This window comes from Gossypium hirsutum, chromosome D05 (genome assembly GCF_007990345.1).
Source record: "Gossypium hirsutum isolate 1008001.06 chromosome D05, Gossypium_hirsutum_v2.1, whole genome shotgun sequence".
Taxonomy (NCBI): Eukaryota; Viridiplantae; Streptophyta; class Magnoliopsida; order Malvales; family Malvaceae; genus Gossypium; species Gossypium hirsutum.
This window is the reverse complement of record NC_053441.1, coordinates 12368440-12391444: the sequence shown is the minus strand read 5'-3', so window position 1 is coordinate 12391444 and position 23005 is coordinate 12368440. Positions and strand designations below refer to the sequence as shown.

General features: G+C 33.6%; 3 protein-coding genes across 4 annotated transcripts; all 3 read left to right on the top strand.

The window, feature by feature from the left end:
- The first annotated feature begins 7854 nt into the window (after window positions 1–7854).
- Window positions 7855–10318, top strand: LOC107906038 (ethylene-responsive transcription factor RAP2-12). Its single transcript, XM_016832880.2, has 2 exons — window positions 7855–8265; window positions 9342–10318. Exons 1-2 carry the CDS (start codon window positions 7980–7982, stop codon window positions 10190–10192), a joined length of 1137 nt encoding a protein of 378 aa, XP_016688369.1. The 5' UTR covers window positions 7855–7979; the 3' UTR covers window positions 10193–10318.
- Window positions 10319–10453: 135 nt separating this feature from the next.
- LOC107906039 (uncharacterized) lies at window positions 10454–12622 on the top strand. Of its 2 annotated transcripts, XM_016832882.2 has the most exons (3): window positions 10454–12067; window positions 12216–12305; window positions 12409–12622. In XM_016832882.2, the coding sequence occupies exons 1-3, from the start codon at window positions 11510–11512 to the stop codon at window positions 12469–12471; spliced, it is 711 nt and encodes a 236-aa protein (XP_016688371.2). In that variant the 5' UTR covers window positions 10454–11509; the 3' UTR covers window positions 12472–12622. The 2 variants fall into 2 exon arrangements, with proteins under 2 accessions (XP_016688371.2, XP_016688370.2); XM_016832881.2 differs by lacking the exon at window positions 12409–12622 and having other exon boundaries at window positions 12216–12402.
- Window positions 12623–19645: 7023 nt separating this feature from the next.
- LOC107906040 (GDSL esterase/lipase 5) lies at window positions 19646–22507 on the top strand. Its single transcript, XM_016832883.2, has 5 exons — window positions 19646–20064; window positions 20246–20367; window positions 20932–21162; window positions 21343–21598; window positions 22142–22507. Exons 1-5 carry the CDS (start codon window positions 19788–19790, stop codon window positions 22405–22407), a joined length of 1152 nt encoding a protein of 383 aa, XP_016688372.1. The 5' UTR covers window positions 19646–19787; the 3' UTR covers window positions 22408–22507.
- Window positions 22508–23005: the final 498 nt, after the last annotated feature.

The window sequence follows — 23005 nt, the reverse complement described above, 5'->3', positions numbered from 1 at the left end:
TTTACATGTTTTTGGTTCCACTGCATATTATCATGTAAAAGAATCTAAGTTAGACCCAAGAGCAAAGAAAGCATTATTCATGGGTATAATTGGTGGTGTAAAAGGATACCGTCTCTGGTGTCCTGATACAAGGAAGATTGTTTTCAGTAGAGATGTAACCATGATGAAGAACGAGGATTCACAAAAGGATGACAAAACCAGTAGTACTTTGCAGCAGGTGGAGTTTGAAAAGGTTAATGATGATCCAGCTAATATTGAAAGAACAAATGATGAAGAAGTTTCGACCCAAGAACTTCTACAGCAACAAGATTCAATTGCATATAGGAGGCCAAGAAGAGAGATTCGTAAGCCTGTTCGCTTTGACGATATGGTGGCCTATGCACTTCCAATTGCAGATGATGATGTTCCTTCCACTTACACAGAAGCAATAAGTAACTCTGATGGTGTAAAGTGGAAGCAAGCTATGAATGAAGAAATGCAGTCTCTTCATAAAAATAGGACTTGGGAGTTGGTGAGACTGCCCAAGGGAAAGAAGGCAATTGGATGCAAATGGGTATATGCAAAGAAGGAAGGATTTCCTGGTAAAAATGAAATTCGATACAAGGCTAGATTGGTAGCAAAGGGTTACACTCAGAAAGAAGGAATAGACTACAATGAAGTGTTTTCTCCAGTTGTGAAGCATTCGTCTATTCGGATTTTGCTAGCCTTGGTTGCGCAATAGGATCTTGAACTAGTTCAGCTTGATGTGAAGACCGCGTTTTTACACGGTGATTTGGAAGAGGAAATCTATATGACTCAGCTAGATGGATTCAAGGTTGCTGGAAAAGAAAATTGGGTTTGCAAACTGACAAAGTCGCTTTATGGATTGAAGCAATCTCTGAGGCAGTGGTACAAGCGATTTGATCAGTTCATGAAAGGGCAAAGGTACACAAGAAGTAAATTTGATCATTGCGTGTATTTTCAGAAGCTACAAGAAGGAACTTTCATATACTTGCTCTTATATGTTGATGATATGCTAATAGCATCTAAGAGCAAAGTTGAGATTGAAAGATTGAAGACTCAACTCAATCTCGAGTTTGAGATGAAAGATCTAGGAGAAGCTAAAAAGATTCTCGGCATGGAAATATGTAGAGATAGAGCTCATGGCAGAGTTAGCTTGTCTCAGAAGCAGTATTTGAAGAAAGTACTACAGCAGTTTGGCATGAACGAGCAGACCAAACCTGTAAGTACCCCGTTGGCTTATCATTTCAAGCTTTCTGCACAACTATCTCCTTCGACGAATACGGAACGAGAATACATGTTGCAAGTTCCGTATTCTAATGCAGTGGGTAGCTTGATGTATGCAATGGTGTGTACAAGACCCGACATTTCACAGGCAGTTAGTATAGTGAGCAGGTATATGCATAATCCTGGAAAAGGACATTGGCAAGCTGTGAAATGGATTCTACGGTATATTCAGAAGACCGTGGATGTTGGATTACTGTTCAAGCAGGATAATACACTTGGTAAAGGTGTTATTGGGTACGTTAATTCTGACTATGCCGGTGATTTGGACAAGCGAAGATCAACCACCGGTTATGTGTTTACACTTGCTGGAGGACCAATAAGTTGGAAGTCTACACTACAGTCTACAGTTGCATTGTCAACCACAGAAGCCGAATACATGGCTGTAACAGAGGCTGTAAAGGAGGCTATTTGGTTACAAGGTATGGCTAAAACCTTGGGGTTGGTTCAGGAGCATATTAACGTGTATTGTGATAGTCAAAGTGCTATTCATTTAGCAAAGAATCAAGTCTATCATGCACGTACAAAACATATCGACGTACGATTCCATTTTGTGCGGGAAATTATTGAAGAGGGGAAAATTTGTCTTCAGAAGATCAAGACTGCAGATAATCCCGCAGATATGATGACCAAGGTGGTAACAACAACCAAGTTCGAACATTGTTTGAACTTGATCAATATCCTGCAAGTTTAACAGTTGAAGAAGGCACTATCAAGTATTGTTGTCAAAGGTAGAAAGAATTGTGTGAAGATAAGATTATCCTAATCAAATCTTCAAGGTGGAGATTATTGGATACCTACAATCTTTGACTTTTCAAAGATGAATAGTGGCAGAAAGTTGGCACCGAAAGGCACCGAAAGTAGAAAGTAAGATTAGTTGGCATGGGATAATTGCAATTTTGGTCCCTAATTGTATAGGGACATTGCAAGTTGATCCTTAAACCTCAACTATAAATAGGCCTAACCATTTCTTACTTTCTTCATCCCACACTTGCCATTCTCTACTTAAGGCAATTGTTCTCTCTCCCTATTTGTAAACTTTCACTTGTATTTTTGGAGTGAAATATATTTGGTAGTGCCCGAGGACGTAGGCAAAATTTGCTGAACCTCGTTAAAATTCTAGTGTTCTTTATTTTTGTTCTGCATATTTTGCAAGTGTCATTGTAGTGATTTATTGTGCTATTAAATTACGATAGAGGGATATTCTGGCTAGGAAAGATCTGGTATGTAAGCGATCCTCGTGATCCACCTCTCTTTCCTGGGAATTGAACTTAGTGTGATTTTTCAGTACAATAATTTTACTCTTTCACACGCTTCCGCGCAACAGTGGTTATTGTTGTCCCAAAAACCATCATACCACCACCACCACCACCACCACCATCACCATACGACCACAACATTACTCCCTTTTTGTTCAATTATTGTAAAAGGATCACTGAAATTGCCTGGCTAAAATATCTAGCTTCATGGCCAATAGTTTGTTGTTGCGAGCTTTGAGGTCTTTGATCTACCTCTCATTGGCAGCAATCACATCAGAAAGCAAATTGAGGATCCTTTGAACAATAACAATTGATATGCTTGAAGAACGAGAAAATGTGTCAATATTTACGCCAACGGTTTCAAGCACTGTTGTGTCTTTAGTAGAGGCTTCTTCCTCTTCCACATTCCCAAGGTCTAAGGGAGCATTTTTGCTTTTAATCACTTCTATGAGAACTTCAACTTAGGAGGTAACTTCTCATACTTCTTAGTAGACTTAACAATTTTGTTATTTTGCAAAAACATGATTTGAAATATGAGATATGGATAAGGGAAACTAAGCTTACTATAAACCTTCTCAGCATGTTGATATATCTTAGTAAAGATCAAGTCTCCAACATCGAATTGGATTCCAACTCCCACCTTCTTCAATAGGGCAATTATCTTCTTTGTCATATTATGCCTTTGACTATTGGGAAGCCAATTCCTCGTGGCTTTGGCATAGAGGGCAACATAGGTTGGTTCCAGGGTAGAATAGTGAAGTTTGGAACCAACAAGTCATGTGAGATGGACACCATTTGTAATCTGGGCAGCAATAGGTTAGGACATTAACATGATTTCTCGAACGGCGTTAAGACTCGGTTGATGAGTGACATCAACTCGATAAATGACTTTATAAATAGTATAAATTATTAAAATAATACTAAAAATCTTATCACATATGTATACAAATAGAAAATAAAAAATCTAAATACAAATGAAATATTTTATTTTTAATAATAGATTATAAAAAATTGATCCAAATTTTTTGTTTCTATATTTCAAAACTATATATTTTAATTAAAATAATATAAAATCGATCATTGTTAAAAGGAACTGAACGGATAAATTCCAAAATTCTTATCCAAAGCTTGAACCTTCAACAAGTGGATTCTTTTCTTTTCTTTTAAGTTTTGGATTCCCGTATGTTATTATTATTATTATTTTATTTAGTCATTTTCTTTTTATTTGAATACATTATTATTAAGATTGATATTAAAGTTAATGAAATTTATCTTGTTTACGACAAATATTTATTATTATTTTCTTAAATTACATGATTCAATTCATAAGAAATTTCATTTTTAAAATTTTTGGAAACTCTTAGATTATATGCAAGATAAAAAGGTTTCACCAACGAAGTTGCTGATTCATTAGGTTTTTCTTTTAGACTATATATTTTTATGTTAAATAAGAAATTTAAAACGTTAAATAATAAAAGTTTAAACACGTGTCTGCATAAATAGAGTAGAAGAGGGGCACGTGATTTTTATTCATGACTTTGGATCTTAAGTAGTTAAGTTCAAGACATTTTTTATAATTTCATAATTGAATTGATAGTTTAGTTAAAATGATATAAATATAATATATATAATTGAGTCGGACACTAATTAAGAGCGAGTGTTTAAATATAATATATATAGATATAAATATTTTAATATTATTTATTTTTAAATTTAACTTTTCTTGTCGATAAAAAAAATATTCTTACCATTTTACTTTTCTCTTCATTGAATTTTTCATCTTTTCAAAAAAAAAAAAAAACAATCACATTAAACAAAGCCATAAATTATAAATACTATGAAAAGTATTGCATGATATTTGTGACATCATTCTCGTTAAATACATTATAATTTCATATCACGTTGAAATGATTAAAATTAGATCATGAATTCAAATGAAATACTGATATAGTCAAATCTGGTGTCGAAAATTCTATAGGTAGAGTGTAAATCAGAAGCTTCTCAAGACAACTAAATTTTTGATAATTGAAAGAGAGAATGGATCGAATTTAAAATTGTCATGTTTATTACATATGCATCTGATGGTAATTAATTTAAATATCATACAATAAATAACAAAATTAAAATTAAAGTAGTAAGTTGAAAAAAATGCATATGCACTCCAATTACATTTCAATTTGTAGAATCATGCTTTTATAAATAAAATAAAATACAATAACATTAGATTAGAAAATGGTTAATTATATAAATATTTAGGATTAGATGTGAGAAACGTAGAAACCCAGATTGTAATTGTTTTGTAATTTTCAAAAGGCTAGTGAAATAATTACCACATTCCCAGTCCCACCAGTTTTAAAATATGAAATTTACCTGCTCCTTAAGACTAGAGGATTAATCCAAATAAATAAAGGAAAAGTCATGTTTTTGCAACTGCAGCCCCCCTTTGACTACCACATCTCACCAAAATTTTCCTTCATCTGCTTTTATGGATATTATAATTTTCTATTTTCTTTATCCATTATTTATTCATACAGTCGCTTTAAATATCCGATGTTCAAATATCAGCCATTACTAAATTCTTTTTATTTATTTGCATATTATATATCGAAAAATAATTTCTAGAAAATGACATATTTTTCTAGAAAAATTAATATTTTCTAATGTTTGAATGAATCTGTGTAAAATATTTTCTATTATTTGCAGATTTCTTGAAAATATTTCATAAAATTTGTTTTCAACGAAGCAAACATTCATTTGAAATTTATGATAAAGAGTTTAAATGAAGTAGTGAATTGATTACAAAGTGACGTTAAGGTGAAATTGTAGTAAATAATGAATCTTCATTATGTTAAAGATTAAATTGTAAACTTTGTGAAATTTATAATTGAAACAAGAGAAGTGATATGCATGAAAATTTGTTATGTGAAATAAGATATTATAATGAGTTATTTGATTAAAGTGCTTATATGATGAAAAATAAATTACATGGCAGTAGGGACTAAATTGAAAATTGTACAAAAGTTTAAGTGTGAAACAATTTAATATGTGAATAATGAAATTATGCTAAAAAGTTTAATAAATGTGTTATATATGAGATGACGAAGTATGCATAAAGTATTGTAAAAGTGAATTTGTGAAAAAATATGAAATTTTTATGATGATAAGGACTAAATTGTTAAACTTGAGAAAATATGTGGATGGAAAATAGAAGTGAAATACGTAGAAATTTGATATGTGAAACAAGATATTGAGATAAATTATGTGATCAAAGTGTAACAAGAAAGAAAATTGATTTAATATGATTAATTAGTGAATATTGAACTTTTATGACAAAAATGGACTAAATTGAAAAGTTATGAAAATTTATAAGAAAATATTTGATAAGTGAAGAATGTAATAGAGAAAGTAACATTGCGGTGTTTTGGCCTGATGTTCGAGTTGGGATGGGGGTATTACAATGAACAGAGCCTTATCAGTTTGGAAAATATCTTACGAATTTTTTTTTGATAAGATATTTTATAAGAATATTAGGGTAATTTTACGTTGAGTAAAAAACTTTTTACATGAAATAAACATAGAAAAAAGCAGAGAATATTTTTCGTAAAATTTTTTATATTAAAACAAATGGAGTTTAAATAACATGTAATAACTGAATTTCTCTTTTTTTTTTTATTTTATTTAAATTTTGTTCTTAAAAGTTGATTGTGGGTTTGGCTGTTGTTGATTAAGTTAAATAATTAATTGATAATGACAAATAGTTGTTTCTTGCATTTTGTTGGTTCCTCGAGGGTAGTAATTTGACGGCTGAATCTGTGGGCTGCCTTGGTTGTCAAGTAAATATAATATGGGATTTGGGACCTATACTTGTCCTAAAAAGGGATGCCGTTTTATTTTTGTTGGTTAATTTTATATTTACTCCGCTGGCCAATAAAACCTTAATTGGAGGATTCTTTTTTCTGGCAGAAAATGGAATTTTTTTTACTTGAATATAGTATTTTTAAAATAAATTTCTATATAAAAGTTACTTTTTAAAATAAGTTTTCTTTTTCATATTTGTTGGTGTCTAGATTTACGTTGGATAAAAAATATTTTTTTTGATCTAAACATCCATGAATATGAAAAAAGTTTTAGGATTTGTTGAAAAATTTTATACTTTGTTGTTACATATAAAAATTTGATATGAAAAAAGAAAAACTTAGCTCTTATAAATGTTGAATTCATACACTTTGTTAGCTATAAGATTGGCACCTATAAATGTCTAAATTTATTAATCATTACCTAATAATTACTTTGATTTTAATGGGACAGTAAAATTTTGTGGCACAAGACAAACAGCTCAACACCCATTGTCGATGTAGTCTTTCCAAGAAAAAAAAATCTGCTTATAATTGGAGTGTTAGTTGTAACTTGTAAGTTGGCGATTGAAGTTATGAGTAAGGATTTGTTCGAATGGAAATACAAAGTTTTGAGTTATAGTTAAACAAAAATCTCTAAACTAAATTAATATTGTTTTTATAAATATTGAAAAAGAATATTCTTTTATTTAACGAAAGACAAAAATGTTAAATTAAGAGTTATTTGGTCATTTAGTTAATGGCCAAGCCTTTGCCTACCTATTTGGTTACATCGTTGGTGAGTAACTTAACTCCCGTTTTCTAGTTTATAATATATCAAAAATAAAATTCACTTTTACTAATTATTATTGTTGAGGAAAAGAAAGCGTAAAAAAGAAGAAGATTCACAAGAGAGTAGATTTCATGCCCAGAATTATGTTTGTCATGAGAGTTGGATATCACTCAAGTTTAGTGAAGGGTACAATAGTTATAGGTAAGCCAAGCTTGGACACGTATCCGCGTGGGTCTGACTTGGTATGCCATGTAAGTGGCATGATAGCTTCCCAGTCATATAACGTAGGCTTTCTTGTTATCGCTTGATGCAATCGAGATGCAGATAATGGGTAAAACCAAAAAAATATTTTTGGAATAGATTGAAATTAAATTATAATTTTCTTTATGAAATATAAAAATAGGATAAAGTTTGAATTTAGGTTATATTTGAGGTAATAAATATATTAATTATCAGATTATTACACGGGATCTTAAATTGTTTACTTTCGTAAGAGTTAAACTAGACATTGTATTAATTTATATATTTGTAATTTTTTAGAGAATTAAACTAGAATCTAATATTTTTGGATCAAAGTACAATTTCCTCATCTCAAATTTGTAATTTTCACAAAAAGTATGGACGTAAAAGTAAAGTTACAACTCATACACGCCTCTGCATGAAATATAAATAGCCCACCATTGGAAACCAAGGCATCCATTTCAGTTCACTACCCCAACAACCCAAACAAACAAACAAAAAAGGAATCGCCTCTACTTCTACTTTTTACATAATTCTCACTTTCAATTCCCTCACTCTGATCAAGCCGCCATGTGTGGAGGTGCTATAATCTCTGATTTTATTGCTCCGGTGCGGTCGCGTCGGCTGACGGCTGACTACTTGTGGCCCGATCTGAGAAAATCGCAATCGAAAAAGGCTTCCAGTAATAGGTACTCGAAGCCGGCGATCGATTTCACCGATAACTTCGAGGCCGACTTTCAAGACTTCAAGGATGATAAATCCGATATCGAAGACTATGATGTTGATGATGTTTTGGCTGATGCCAAGCCCTTTGCGTTCTCTGCCGCAAAGAAAGCATCTTCTACTGTTTCTCATGGTAAGCAATGACAGCAATAATGATCTCTTCTTCTTTTTTTTGACCTTTGATTTTTTTTTAATTCTTTTGTAAGAAATAAGTCCTTTTGCTTTGTTGTAATTTTTTTTCTAGATTCTACTCGTTGCAGGATATTTTTAAAAAAAAGTTGAAACTTAAAATTTTATAATTTTTTTGAAAAGCTCTTTTTTTTTTTTACTGATTTTTTCCAGTTGCTGGTAGGTTTCGTCTCTGGCTATGTGTATGCGATTTTCCTTTTTCCTGCTGTATTTCTGTGTTTTATCTGCTTTAGAAAGTTAATTATTTTCATTTGCTGTTTAAGATTTGTTTGTAAGCAGAAAGGCATGAGGAAGAAAAAAATTATTTGTAGTTGGATCATAAATCTTAGCAACTTAAAGTTTATTCAACTTGAAAAAAAAGGAGGCCAAAAAAGAAATTTGAATAATTAAAGATCTGCAAGAACAGTGTCTTTTACCATAAAGCCCAAATCAGCTGAGTTTGAAGTTTCTCTGTTGAGAATGATATTCCCTTTATAATTCTGGATGTTTTGGTTCTTGGGAATCTAGTTCGTTTTTCATTGTGCTGTTTGTTTTTGGTCATTATTGTTACCTTTCCTCGAGGGGTTAAAAAGAGGAAACTGTAATCTTATGTTTTTCAACCATTAGTCGTTTTTTGGACCTTTTACTGAAATTAACTTCTAATTTATATTAAAAATGGAATTTAAACTGTGCTTCTTTCTTATTGTTTTAGTCTGACCGATCTGTATGGTTCTTAGATATCTACTTCCCTTTTGTCTTTTGGCGTTTGAAGTCATTTTTTTGTGCCTAAAATTTGTAGGAAATTGAGTTTCAAACCTCAAGTAATAGTTTTGTGGATCATAATTTCAAAAATATTTTTCTCATGATGTCCTTACTCTTGAAGTTCCTATGTTTTGTTGCCTGGTGGAAGTTTTCTTATGATTTATTGTTTTCATCAGCCATAACATGTATTATAAGGTTCATGCATGTGTGTATTAGTCTTGAAACTTTTTGTTTTCAATTGTGAAGTTTCTAACTCTGTAAAATCTGTGGAATTCAAAGCTCAAGCTGAGAAGTCTGCAAAAAGAAAGAGGAAGAGCCAATATCGAGGAATTCGACAGCGTCCATGGGGTAAATGGGCTGCTGAGATCCGAGACCCGAGGAAAGGGGTTAGGGTCTGGCTAGGAACTTTCAATACTGCTGAAGAAGCTGCAAGAGCTTATGATTCTGAGGCACGAAGAATTCGGGGTAAGAAAGCAAAGGTGAACTTCCCTGATGAGATGCCACGCACCTCTCCAAAACGTGTGATTAAGACAAATGATGAGAAACCACTTCCCATGTCAAATTTGAGCCCTGTTGAACCAAATATCAACCAGAATTTCAATTGCTTGAACAAACCAGAGCAGGTCTTTTATGATACCATGGGTTTCGTTGAAGAGAAGGCACCAATGGATCCATTTGCTTATGTGGACACTGTTCCTGCTGCTGTTGATGTTGGATTGAAACCCTTTGGCCAATCTGACAATACCCCCTTGTATTTCGGCTCAGACCAGGGAAGTACTTCCTTTGACTGTTCTGACTTCGGCTGGGGAGAACATGGTGCAAAGACTCCGGAAATATCATCTGCTCTTGAAGCTACTATGGACGGTGATGATTTTCTGGTGGATGCAAACCCTAAGAAGAAGCTGAAACCAAGCTCTGAGAATGTTATGCCTATTGAGGACAATTCAGCAGAGAGTTTGTCTGATGAGCTACTGGCTTTGGGCGATCAGATGAAGTACCCATTTCTTGAGGGCAACTGGGATGCCACCCTTGATGCCTTACTCAATGGAGATGCAAGTCAGTATGGTGGAGCTCTAACGGATCTTTGGAGCTTTGGGGACTTCCCTGCCGTGGCTGGTGGTCATTTCTGAGAACATTTTCTCTTACTAGTTTTTGTAAATAAGGCATGTTAGCCGGTTTTATCAATTGTGTTGATCTCTAACAACTTTTCATTTTTCTGGACAAATTTTCAGTAATTTATATCTTACTTTTTTTTTCTTGTTTATTGCACTTAGGAATTGGTCAATCTGTTATGGAGTAAAACAGCTATACAATGCTTGACCCAATTTAGTATAGACTTTAAATTTTGAGTGACTATCAGTGACCATGTGTGATTTAGGATGAAAGACTGAAAGCAGATGAAGGTGTAACCCTTGCTATTTGTTTCTCCCATAGTCCCGTTCTGGTACATTAAAATCGATCCTTGTAGATTTGGCATCACATATATGTACATGTATATCAAAACTACGAAAATATGGCATATAAATTTAGAGCTTTGTTAAATTTGGAATCTAGTAGTAAGAAATTTCGTGTAGAATAGCCACGTGAAGCAGGAAAAATTGGGCAAAAAGGGGGAAATTATTCAATCTTCGGCTCTTTCTATCTCTCTTGCATGTGGGGAGCATAGCCAGTTTATTCTCTACATGGAACGTGTCGACACGGTAGGGTCAATAATCTGTCATGGGATTTTGTTGGGTAGCTGAAGGTCAAGGGATTTAGCTATAAATTTGGTTTATTTAATTTAGCTATCATTGTGAGGTCAGCTTTGCTGGTGAGCTGGGTCCCAGTATCATGGGTTTATAGGGGGTGGCAACCCTAGGAAGATGAGCCCCCACTTCCCTGCCTGCATAGCAGGAATACTTTGTGAAGGACACGGTGAAAAAGGACATGAATGAAAGTAAGCTTGTAAGATGTCTCGTGATTTTCCATAACAATGGCTGCTCCAGTAGCACACCACCACCACGCACCAGCATCCCCGGCCCTTTTTGCCCATACCAATCAATACCCACTAAACAAACAAACAAAAAAACGTGGCTAGTTCAAGTGCCTATGGGGATATTGTTTAGTCATTACATTTCAGCTCCCTAGACATATCTCGGTCTTTCAACAATGGAGGCTGTACGGAATCAACATGTCTAATTATTAAGTTCATGCGGGAGGGAAACTTCAATAAAAGGATATACTTAAGTCTGAATTTTTGTTTTTGAGTCATTTCTTTGCATTCAATCTACCTCTGAAATCTATTCGAGGCTTTGGGATCCCATTAAGAAAGGAATAATAGAATGCTATAGTTAAAAGGAAAACATCAAATTCCTTCTTAATCTCCAAGCAGCAACAATAAACTAAAGGTTAAATCACCACTTAAACTGTTCCATTAGTTTAACATAGTCCAAAAATGCAGGCTTATCATGCATGCACCAATGAACCATTCAGGTTGTTTACATTTCCGTCAACCATTGAAACAAGAGCGTTTTCTCAGGAGCTGCTGTTTCTTTCTCTCCGTATATCTTCTAATCATAGTTTCCACCGTAGGTTTGGGTGGATTGCTTGTCGTATTCGTTTTGAAGCCTCAAAAGCCGGTGTTTTCGATCCAAACTGTAAGATTAGATGCGTACCAGTTGAACGTTTATTCCAACACAACCCTGTTTGTCTCGGCTGTTGCATCCATGGTTCTAAATGCTAGCAATCCTAACAAAATTGGCCTCAGATACAGCCCTTCAAGGCTTCAACTCTACTCGGAAGGACTTCCGATGGCGGTTATCCGAGTTCCCGGGTTCTTTCAACCCGCTCATAGTAACAATGTCAGTTTGACAGCAAGGGTTTTGATTCCTTGTGTGAATGTTACCCAAATTCTGGGCGGGGCTTGGTTGCAAGACCAGCAGGGGCACAACATTGTTCCAATGAAACTATCAGGTGACATTAGAGTGAACCTCCATTTTACACACATAACCCTGCCAAAGATCAAGGTTTGTACTTGTAAATCTTTCACCTTGGATGATCATTTTACCTTATGAATTTCTTGTTTCTCAAGTCATTCAAATGAGATGAAACTTAAATTTGCGAACCCTAAATCTTTTTTTTCTGACGTAGTGATTATGCATTATCATGTTACAGGTGGCCTTGGATTGTGACATAAGTTTCGAGTATAAGGAATTGGCCTTCTTAAACGAAGCTTACATCAAGAAACCACCTAAAGATCTACTTGTAAGTGTTGCTTCAGATATAAAATTAATTACCCAGTTTCCCTTCATTAACCATCAAGCTCTCTTGGATGCTATTTTGTAAAACAAAATTCTTGACTTTGCAGGCACCTTTTTCAAATGATTCCAACTCCTTTCTCAAGAAATGTGCTTTGGCTATCTATGTATAAAAGAAATCGGCAGTTTCCTTGATAAGGAAGTTTCTTTTTTTTCCCCTGAATGTATAGAAGCTTTAGACAATATGAGGATGTGTATAATATTATATTAAGCCAAGAACGATGTTGGGCAGAATGAAGGAATAAAAAGTTGTGTTGAAAGTCATTTAAAGAGTTTGGCATTAATTTTAAGGAGGTTTGTATAATTAAGATCGCATGATTTCGCACACAATTAATTTAGAATAAATTTAGTGTTAATGGTAAATTTGTTTAATTTTATATTTAATTTGTCAAATATAACTCCATGGATGTGATTTAATTCGAGTTTTAAGGTTGATTTTATAAAATTTAATTGTTAATATTATTAGTTAATTATAAATTTTTATTAAAATAATTATAAAACTTAAATTAAACATTAAAAAGTTAGTACTCTTAATTTCAGATACCAAAACATATAACTTTTGTTAAATACAAATGCCACATTGGACTAAAAATAAACACATATACAAGATTTTTTTAAAAAAAAGTATCAAACTCATGTGCCAAATAATGTATTAAATCTAATAGTAAAAAATAGAACCCATCTCTTAAATTCCACTATAACTGAAAAAAGGAAAACATTCTAAATAAATTTAAATTTTGACTACATTATTTGGTATTTGAAAATTATATATATATATTCTAAAATGCAATTGAGGTTTTTTATTCAATATATTATTTGGAATTTTCGAACATTACATATTTTTTATACAATATTAATGATAAGAGATGAGATAATACGATATGAATCTGTACTAAATATGTCTGACAAAAACTTTAATTGCCGTTCTATTTAAATCGAGACCAAATATTACACATATTAATCCAAATAATTGATGCCAACATATTATTCCAATTTGACTTAGGGTTTAAGAGAGAAAATATAAAAGAAAAAAGTATTCACTTTAAATGGAAGTTACTCAAAATTTATTAAAAGAAAATCATTTACTTAAATTAATAATATGCTGACACCAATTTTGAGGTGCTTATATTTTTAATTGCCATCCCTCTAGGGAACCTTCCTCTTCTATTTTTTTCCTTTTGCAAAATTTTTAAGATTTATTAGCGGATCTTTATTTTTAATATTCATTTTTTTATTTTTTTATATCATTCATGTCTATTTTACAATCCATTTTCGATGTCTATTGTATCTAACCTTTTCTCTTTGATCTCAATTGTTTGTCATGTATACACAAATTTAAATTGACCAATCATATTATCAATTAAAGACGTCTTATATCAGTTCATTACATTAAGGCTCTCCACTTCAAACTCAAAAATGCTTCACTAAACCTCCGATATATTATAAAACCTAAGTTATTTCCGTTCTTATCACACATGTCATCAACTCTAAGTTGTTTTTTAAAACTTGTGTCTAGATCAACAACTACCATTTTATGAATATTATGAGGGAGCTCGAGGTATTTATAATGCTTTCCAAGATCCATAACTCCATTATTAGAGCCTTCAAACTACCATGGTAGTAAATAGAGTATCCTTTTCCATATCATCAGATAAAATAGTGGCCTATACCATTACTTATTTAGCATTTCATCGTCGACAATTGCATTATAGGATCTTGGCCTTAGACTAGATTTTATTAACTTCTAAAGCATGCTTTATTAAACCCTCATCACTACTCACTAGTGCCTGTTGTTGCTTTACCAGTAGGTTCTATAGATAGAACTTGTTTGTAAGTTATGGAGTTACCATCTTTCTCCGTAGGCACTCTTATGTACATCCCCAAGAACCCTCCTCAAAAATGAAGATCTTTATCCATATAGGGTCACAGGTTAACACCAACTCGATAATATAAAAACCACATACTATTGAGATTATGAACTACTCTCATTACATTAGATAATATTTGGCACCTCATGGAGTCGAATTTCAACTCATGGTACTCCTCTTTTTGGGTATGAAATGGTCAACAACATTCCCATGGATATTATACATACTCTTCAACCATTAATGAACTTTGGACAGAATGTTATTAACAAACGGGTAGTGGTGGAGAGAAAATCAGAGGAAATTCATGGGGTTGGAACATGAAAACAAGAGGAGGTAAAACCATTTGAATTGATGATGAAGATGTAGTGATTCATGAACTTGAGGGTTGAAGGGAGTAATAAGAGAAATGAGAGGGGGGAGGGAAAGGTTTTAACTTTCAATGGTTAGTGTCAATGAACAAAGAATGACTTAAACATTCGTTTTACAAGTGGATTTTACTCAGAATCTTTTGAGGTAGATGGAATTGAGCAAATATTGTGTAAAAATAGAACGTCGGTAATGAAAATATATTGCAAATAAAAAAGAGAAATAAAAATAAAGAACACACAGGTTTTTATGTGGAAACCCTTTCGGGGAAAAAACCACGGGCAGAGGAGAAAAAAGTTCACTACGTCAAATTCGAATGATTACAAGAGGAGTAGATTATGTCTATTTATAGGCTTGTAAAATCATATTCTAATAGGAGTGTAGTAAGATTGAAACACCTTATTCTAATCAATATCAAATAGATGAAGTTTAATAAGGTTTAAAAAACTTTATTCTAAAATAAAATAAAAGAAGTCTAGTTCTATAGGGATTTTACTTTTATTTTATTTTACCACTGTATTTTATTTAAATAAGGATTCGAGTCACTTAATTCTAATAATCTCCACCTTAGCACGAATTCTCAATGAACAAGTTCTTCGTCGCGAACTCTCAACGAACAAGTTCTCCACCTCTTCCATAAAACCCCTTAAGGGAAAAACTTCAACAATGAACACCAATCAAGTCTAAGCAATGCTCAAACTTGGTTATAGGAAGTGACTTAGTCATCATATCTGGAGGATTTTCATAAGTACTAATTTTGCTCACAACAATATCACCACGAGCAATAATATCACGAACAAAATGATACCGAACATCAATGTGTTTTGTCCTCCCATGAAACATTTAATCTTTTGTAAGGAAGATGACACTCTGACTGTCACAAAATATTGTATTGATTTGAAGGTCTTCATTAAGTTCACTAAAGAGTCCCTTTAACTAAATAGCTTTTTTACAAGCCTTAGTAATCCCCATGTACTCAACTTCAGTGGTAGACAAAGCGACTGTAGTTTACAAAGTGGCTTTCCAACTGATTGTGTAACCTCTGATTGTAAAGACATGACCTGTGAGAGATCTTCTTCTATTAAGGTCTCCAGCAAAATCAGCATCAATATACCCAATGACTCCATCTATAGTTCTTCCAAACTGTAAGCAAACATCAGTAGTACCTCATAAGTATCTTAAAATTCACTGAACTGCCTAATATTATTTACCGGGATTCACCATGTATTTACTAACTACACTGACTGTATATGATAAATCTAGACGTGAACAAACCATAGCATACATGAGAGATCCCACTGCACTAGAGTATGAAACATGTGACATATACTTAATCTCATCATCTGATTGTGGAGACAAAGTTGATGAAAGTCTGAAATAGGCTGCTAAAAGAGTACAAACATAGTCCTCTTTTTCTGAAACTGTAAAACCCTTTGGTTGTTGCATATAAATATCCTCCTCAAGTTCTTCATGCAAAAATATAGTTTTTACATCTAACTGCTCAAGCTCCAAATCATGCATGGCCACAATACCAAACAAAGCTCGAATCGAACTATGCTTCACAACTAGCGAGATCACATCTGTAAAGACCACTCCTGGAATTTGACTGTAATGCTTTGTAACAAGTATTGTTTTATATCTAGGTTCTTCAACTACTAGAGTCTCTTTTTTCTTTTTAAACACCCATTTACAACTAACAACATTTTTACCTTTAGGAAGTTTCACAAGATCCCGTGTTCTATTTTTGTGGAGTGATTCCATCTCCTCTTGCATAGCAAACATCCACTTTTCTGAGTCTTCACAGCTAACCGTCTTAAAATAATTAGATGGCTCTTGGTTTGCATCTATATCTTCAGCCACATTTAAACCATAAGCAATTAGATCAGCCTTGGTATACTTCTTTGGAGGTTTAATTTATCTTCTATTTCTGTCTTTAGCGATAGAGTATTGTGGTAAAGAAGCAACTCTATTCTGAATTTTTGTACTAGCTTGAGGAGTCGACTCTGTTGTAGATTCTGGATTAATCTGATACTCCACCTGCTTTTGATTTTATTTATTGGAAGAGTCTTTAAGAGATAAGTTAGGTAGCATAGCAGTTTCATCAAAAACAACATCTCTACTAATCACAACTTTTTTGTTTGCAAGACACCATAACTTATACCCTTTTACACCAGCTTTATAACCAAGAAAAACACATTTAATGGATCTCGGTTCCAATTTTTCATTATCAACATGAGCATACGTAGGACACCTAAAGATCTTTAAATCAGAATAGTCAGCAGGATTACCAGACCATACCTCTTATGGGGTCTTTTTCTCAATGGCAACGAATGGAGATCGGTTGATCAAAAAATATTCAGTAGAGGCTGTTTCGGCCCAAAACGACTTTTGTAAATTGGCATTTGACAACATACATCGAACCTTCTCCATGATCGTTCTGTTCATTCGTTCTGCAACGCCGTTTTGCTGTGGAGTATGACGAACTGTCAAGTGTCTTACGATCCCTCTAACTTGCAGAATTTATTAAACTCATCACAACAGAACTCTAAGCCATTGTCTGTGCGAAGATATTTGATTTGTTTTCCCCTCTATTTTTCAATCATAGTTTTTCGAGACTTAAATGCGGAAAACACATCGCTTTTCTGCTTCAGGAAGAATGCCCAAACTTTTCTGGAAAAATCATTAATAAAAGTTAGCATATAATTAGCTCCACCTCTCGAAGGCACTCTAGATGGCCCCCACAGATCAGAATGAATATACTCCAACGTTCCCTTCGTGTTATGGATTCCTCTAGTGAATCAAACTCTCTTTTGCTTTCCAAAAACACAGTGCTTACAAAACTTTAGCTTGCAAATTCCTTGCCCATCAAGAAGTCCTCTTTTGCTTAATTCTGCCATGTCATTCTCACTCATATGCCCTAGGCGCATATGCCAAAGTTTAGTAATATTATCATCTGACAAGGAAGAGGAAGCGGTAGCTGCATCACCAATAATAGTAGAACCCTGCAAAACATATAACTTGGCAAACTTTCTCTGCCCTTTCATCAAAACAAGGGAACATTTAGAAATCTTCAAAACTCCACTTTCAATTGTGTATCTTTACCATTTTGAATCAAGAGTACTCAACAAAATTAAATTTCTCTTCAATTCTAGAACATGTCGCACGTCACTAAATGTTCTGACAACTCCGTCAAATATATTAACTTTAATCGTTCCAATACCTGCAATTTTACACAAAGCATTATTTCCCATCAAAACAACACCTTCAGACACTATTTCGTAAGTTGTAAATCAATCCCGATTGGGACTCATGTGGAATATGCAGCCCGATTCAACTATCCACTCACCGCTCACTTTAGAATTATTGATAGAAGCGACTAGAAGTCCACCATCGCTGTAGTCTTCTACAACATCAACTTCACCGGAAATTTCTGGTTCTTTTTCCCTTTTGATTCCAACCTCCCTTTTGATCTTGTTATGTAGCTTATAACAATCAGATTTAATGTGCCATTTCTTCTTGTAGAAGTTACAAGTTTTTGACATACATATTTGTTCCAACCTCTTCCATAATGCAGCGGCGATCTTTTCCTTCATCACATCCTGCAAAATTTCTTTAGACAAATGTAGATGTAATTGTGTTAACGCCTTTCGATCTTTACGCTTCTTCTCTTCATCCGTTAATGTCGAAGGCATCTTATCTATCCCTAGCAGGGCATCCCCCAGATCCATCTGCGCAAGAACTGCTTGTATCTTAATCTGCCACAACGCAAATCTGGTGTTGCGATCCAATAGCAGAATTTCATACTTCAAAGACGCCATTACCGTGATCGAGATGAACAACCCGGAAGCTCTCATACCAATTTGTAAAAATAGAATGTCAGTAATGACAATATCTTGCAAAGAAAAAAGAGAAATAAAAATAAAGAACACATAGATTTTTACATGGAAACCCTTTCAGAAAAAAAAAACCACGAGCAGAGGAGAAGAAAATTCACTATGTCAAATTCGAATGATTACGAGAGGAGTAGATTATGTCTATTTATAGGCTTGTAAAACTATATTTTAATAGGAGTGTAGTAAGATTGAAACACCTTATTCTAATCAATATCAAATAGATAAAGTTTAATAAGGTTTAAAATACTTTATTCTAAAATAAAATAAAAGAAGTGTAGTTTTATAGGGATTTTACTTTTATTTTATTTTACCATTGTATTTTATTTAAATAAGGATTCGGGTCACTTAATTTTAACATATTATATGGCAAAGACCCCTAGATTTCATCGACATCAACTATGGTACCTCGCTTGATGGCTAAGGGATGGTCGAAATTATAGTTGTGTGCGGAGTTGGTGTATAGATGAAAATTGGCAATTTCTCTCTACTCATCATTTGTTGCTAACAAACTAGCTGCTAGAGTTGCTAAATGTAAATTTTCTTTGAGGTATCCAGAGCAAGTGTATTTGGACGGGAATGGCCATATTTCATAAGCTCACATATCATCCATTTTAAAAAATAAATAAATTATGAGTTTACTTTTGAAAACCCCTTAAATACGGAATATTATTTTAATTTAGAATACCCCTTTTGTCTCGCTTTCATAACATGGCCAAAAAATAAAAAGTCATATATAAACATGACTGCCTTCAATCTTATTACTTTAATCAAAATATTCATTACTTTTATTAGTCAAAATTTGACGCTGGCATTTTATTTTTTTAAAATTATTTCCCCCTTCTTCTTTTTTCACCTAAGAGTAGGTCATAATTCGTAAAGATGCAAAACCATGATTGTTCACACAGTGGGCTAAATGTGAAATTTTTTGTTCACTGCAATCTAATGATGTTTTCCTGGGGTTTTAATTCATTTTAATGTGAATTCCTTGGAAGAATATGTTTTAATTTATCAGAGTCCATAAAAACAATTTAGCCATTTATTTCAATTTGAAGTTTAAATCTAAAAGGAAATGTATGCTGTAGTATCTTTTTCTTTATCAAACTCACCAAAATGCAAACAGATATTATTATTATTATTATTATTATTTTGCATCTCATTTGAAAATTATGGTCTACCCCTTGCTATCAGGCACACATATATACATATAGTTTAGTCATTTTCATACATCAAACAGAGACAAAGGCGATATAATTTAAAGACGGGAACTGTGTGATTCATGAAGCCAAGGGGAAGGCTTTAATCATGGCGAGACTTAGCTCTTTCTTCATCTTCAGCTTCTTCCTTCAAGTAGCACTCTTTGCAACATGTTGCAGAGGGGAATCAAAGGAGCAGCAGCATCAGCTTCCAAAGAAACACGTGCCTTTCTTCATCTTCGGTGATTCAATCCTCGATGCCGGAAACAACAACTATATCAACACTTCAACTCTTGACCAAGCTAATTTCTGGCCTTATGGACTAACTTTTTTCAACTACCCCACCGGAAGGTTCTCTGATGGCCGTTTAATACCTGACTTTATTGGTGAGTGAGAATATCGAATTCTCCTTTTTCTTTCCCTTTGTTTTTGTTGTTTGTAAAAATGGTCAGTTTGGTTAACTAACAAATATTCTTTTTGCCTAACATGATCTTCTTTCTTGTCTCATCTTGAGTGTCTTCATTTTCTTCATTTTTTTAATACATATATGTTTGTTTTGTATTGCAGCTAAATATGCAAAGTTGCCATTGATTCCACCATTTCTGCAACCGGGTTTTCGACAATATTACCTTGGGGTCAATTTTGCTTCTGCTGGAGCTGGAGCTCTTGTTGAAACATTTCAAGGATTCGTACGTCTTATCTTCTTCCTTATATTCCCTTTACTATTGCATTTCAATTGCATATAACAGTCTTATACATTTAGCTATTTTCTTAAACATTTAAAGATCGATCTGCTACGATATATATAAGTAGAAGACATAAATCTATATTATTGTAATGAAATTTTAGGAATCAAAATCAATGATACCCACAGGTTTGAATGTATAGAAACTGGAGATAGTCCTGACAAAAAACCTTATGGCGATAGTGAAATCATTTACTTTAGTTGGCTGGATGCACCAACTGGCTTAGGGTCCACTAACCAATCCATTGATTTGCCAAAGTGAGGTCCAAAGATAACTTATTGGTACCCTGTCCCATCTTTACAAACACATCAAAATAGAAACTTTGATTGTACATACAATTCCGAGGTCAACTTGTATGTATATGCACACCAGGTGAGAGGCTCAGTGATGTGTCAAACGTATGGCCATTAATTTTGTGAAAGATTTTGATTGCAGGGTTGAAAAAAGTGTTTTTTTTTTCTGCTGTCCTTTATTTGGTAAATGGTTACTTCATTTTCACTTTTTCAGGTCATCGATCTTAAGACACAGTTAAGGTACTATTACAAAGTAGATAGTTGGTTTAGACATAAACTAGGAAATGGTGAAGCGAAGGCGACCATGTCAAGAGCTGTTCACTTGTTCAGCATCGGAACCAATGATTACGCGAGCCCTTTCTTGACCAATTCTACTATCTTAAACAACTACAATAAGTCCACTTATGTTGGGATGGTAATCGGCAACATTACAACAGTCATTAATGTAAGTAATTCTTCTTTGTCTCAATTGGATATGGTAGATGTTGTCCAAAATCAACATGGTTAACAAAGTTGTCTACCTTTTCGGGGTTATCATCCATCATGTTGTTTTCTTTTAAAAGTGATTGCATGAATTCAAAAACTGCAGAAAAGTTGTAAGCATCTTTGGTACTTAAATTGATAGGGAATATATAAAAGAGGAGGTCGGAAATTCGCGTTCATCAACTTACCGGATTTAGGTTGTGTTCCGGGGATGAGGGTAATCAAGTCCGGAAACAACGGAAGCTGCTTCGAAGAAGCGACGAGACTTGCAAGTTTGCATAACAAAGCTCTTTCCAAGCTCCTCTATGATTTAGAAAAACAATTGAAGGGGTTCAAGTATTCGCTTTTTGACCTAAACAGTAATCTCAGACAGAGAACGGAACATCCTTCTAAATATGGTACGTACGGAACAGACATAAACATGCAAATTAAAGCAAACATTGCTTATTAAAAGCTATAGATTTTGCCTAAATTCTAAAAGGGCTTGATCATAGGGGGACCATCAATTAACATACATCTATGGTTTTCATGATTATATGTTTTTAAGTTTGAACATGCTGTCAAAAAATTAAATTAAAAAGGCATTGAACATTCATTATTGACACCTAAAAGAAGATATGATGATTGGTCAAAAGAAATTTTCTAGAGGGGAAAAAGGCATAATTTATCAGCTTATTTGAAACCTCGAGATCTTGCGAAAGCTTGAGAGCTTATATATAGCCCAAAGCTCAAGGGGTAAATCATAATTTGGTAACCTTTTTCTAAAGGGTTTTTCATAAAGAGCCTATAGTAAAACCTTTTTTAATTATCATAATTAATTTTGGACTGCATGCATTACACAGTATATGTTTGTTTCCCGAGAAAAATTTTCTTACTGACTTCATAGAAATATAGAAAACTGCAAGTAATATTAGGTGGAAAATTTTTATTGTGTGATGAAGGTTTCAAGGAAGGGGAGACAGCATGCTGTGGAACTGGGGAATATAGAGGAGTACTCAGCTGTGGGGGAAAAAGGCCAGTGAAGGAGTTTCAACTTTGTAAGCATCCCCAAAAGTATGTGTTTTGGGACTCTTTGCATCTCACTGAAAGAACTTACAAACAATTGGCAGATCAACTGTGGGGTGGAGCAACAAGTGATTCTCATGATGTTGGACCTTACAATATCAAGCAACTATTTTCGAATTCCTTAAACCACAGATATAATTAATTCTATATATAAATTATTGGGTTCATTTCATCAAATAAAATGTTCACTTCGGTCAGCATTTTTTTTGACATATTAAAGATCTGTCTTTGCATTTTTTACAGATTTTTTTTTTGTCAAATTCACCTTTTTTTTTCTTCTTTATTGGTTAATTTTCAGAGAAGAGGTTTAGACTTGGGAGGCTAGTAATATTATTATTAACTAGAAAGGCATATTCCATGAAGTTGAGATTCATGTATTGCGTACCTTCAAATACTTCATGATAATGTACCATTAACCAAATAATTAAATATATTAGATACATGTATGTGCAGTGTTTATCACTTTGCCTCCCAGTTATAGGCTCTCCTCTGTGGAGAATAAGGCCTGCATGATGTGTTATTGGCAGCCTTAAAACCCAATTCGGTGCCTAACTTTCGATGATTGTGAGAGTTGCAACTCCCAACTACTAATGCCGAGGATAAATTTTCAAGTATATCTCTTAACGCTATCACTTATGGTTAAAATTATGAAAGATGAGTTGTATATGTAGAAAATAAACAATCAAATTTTTTATTCTATATTTTTATCATCAACAATTAAATAGTTAACTATCACCAAC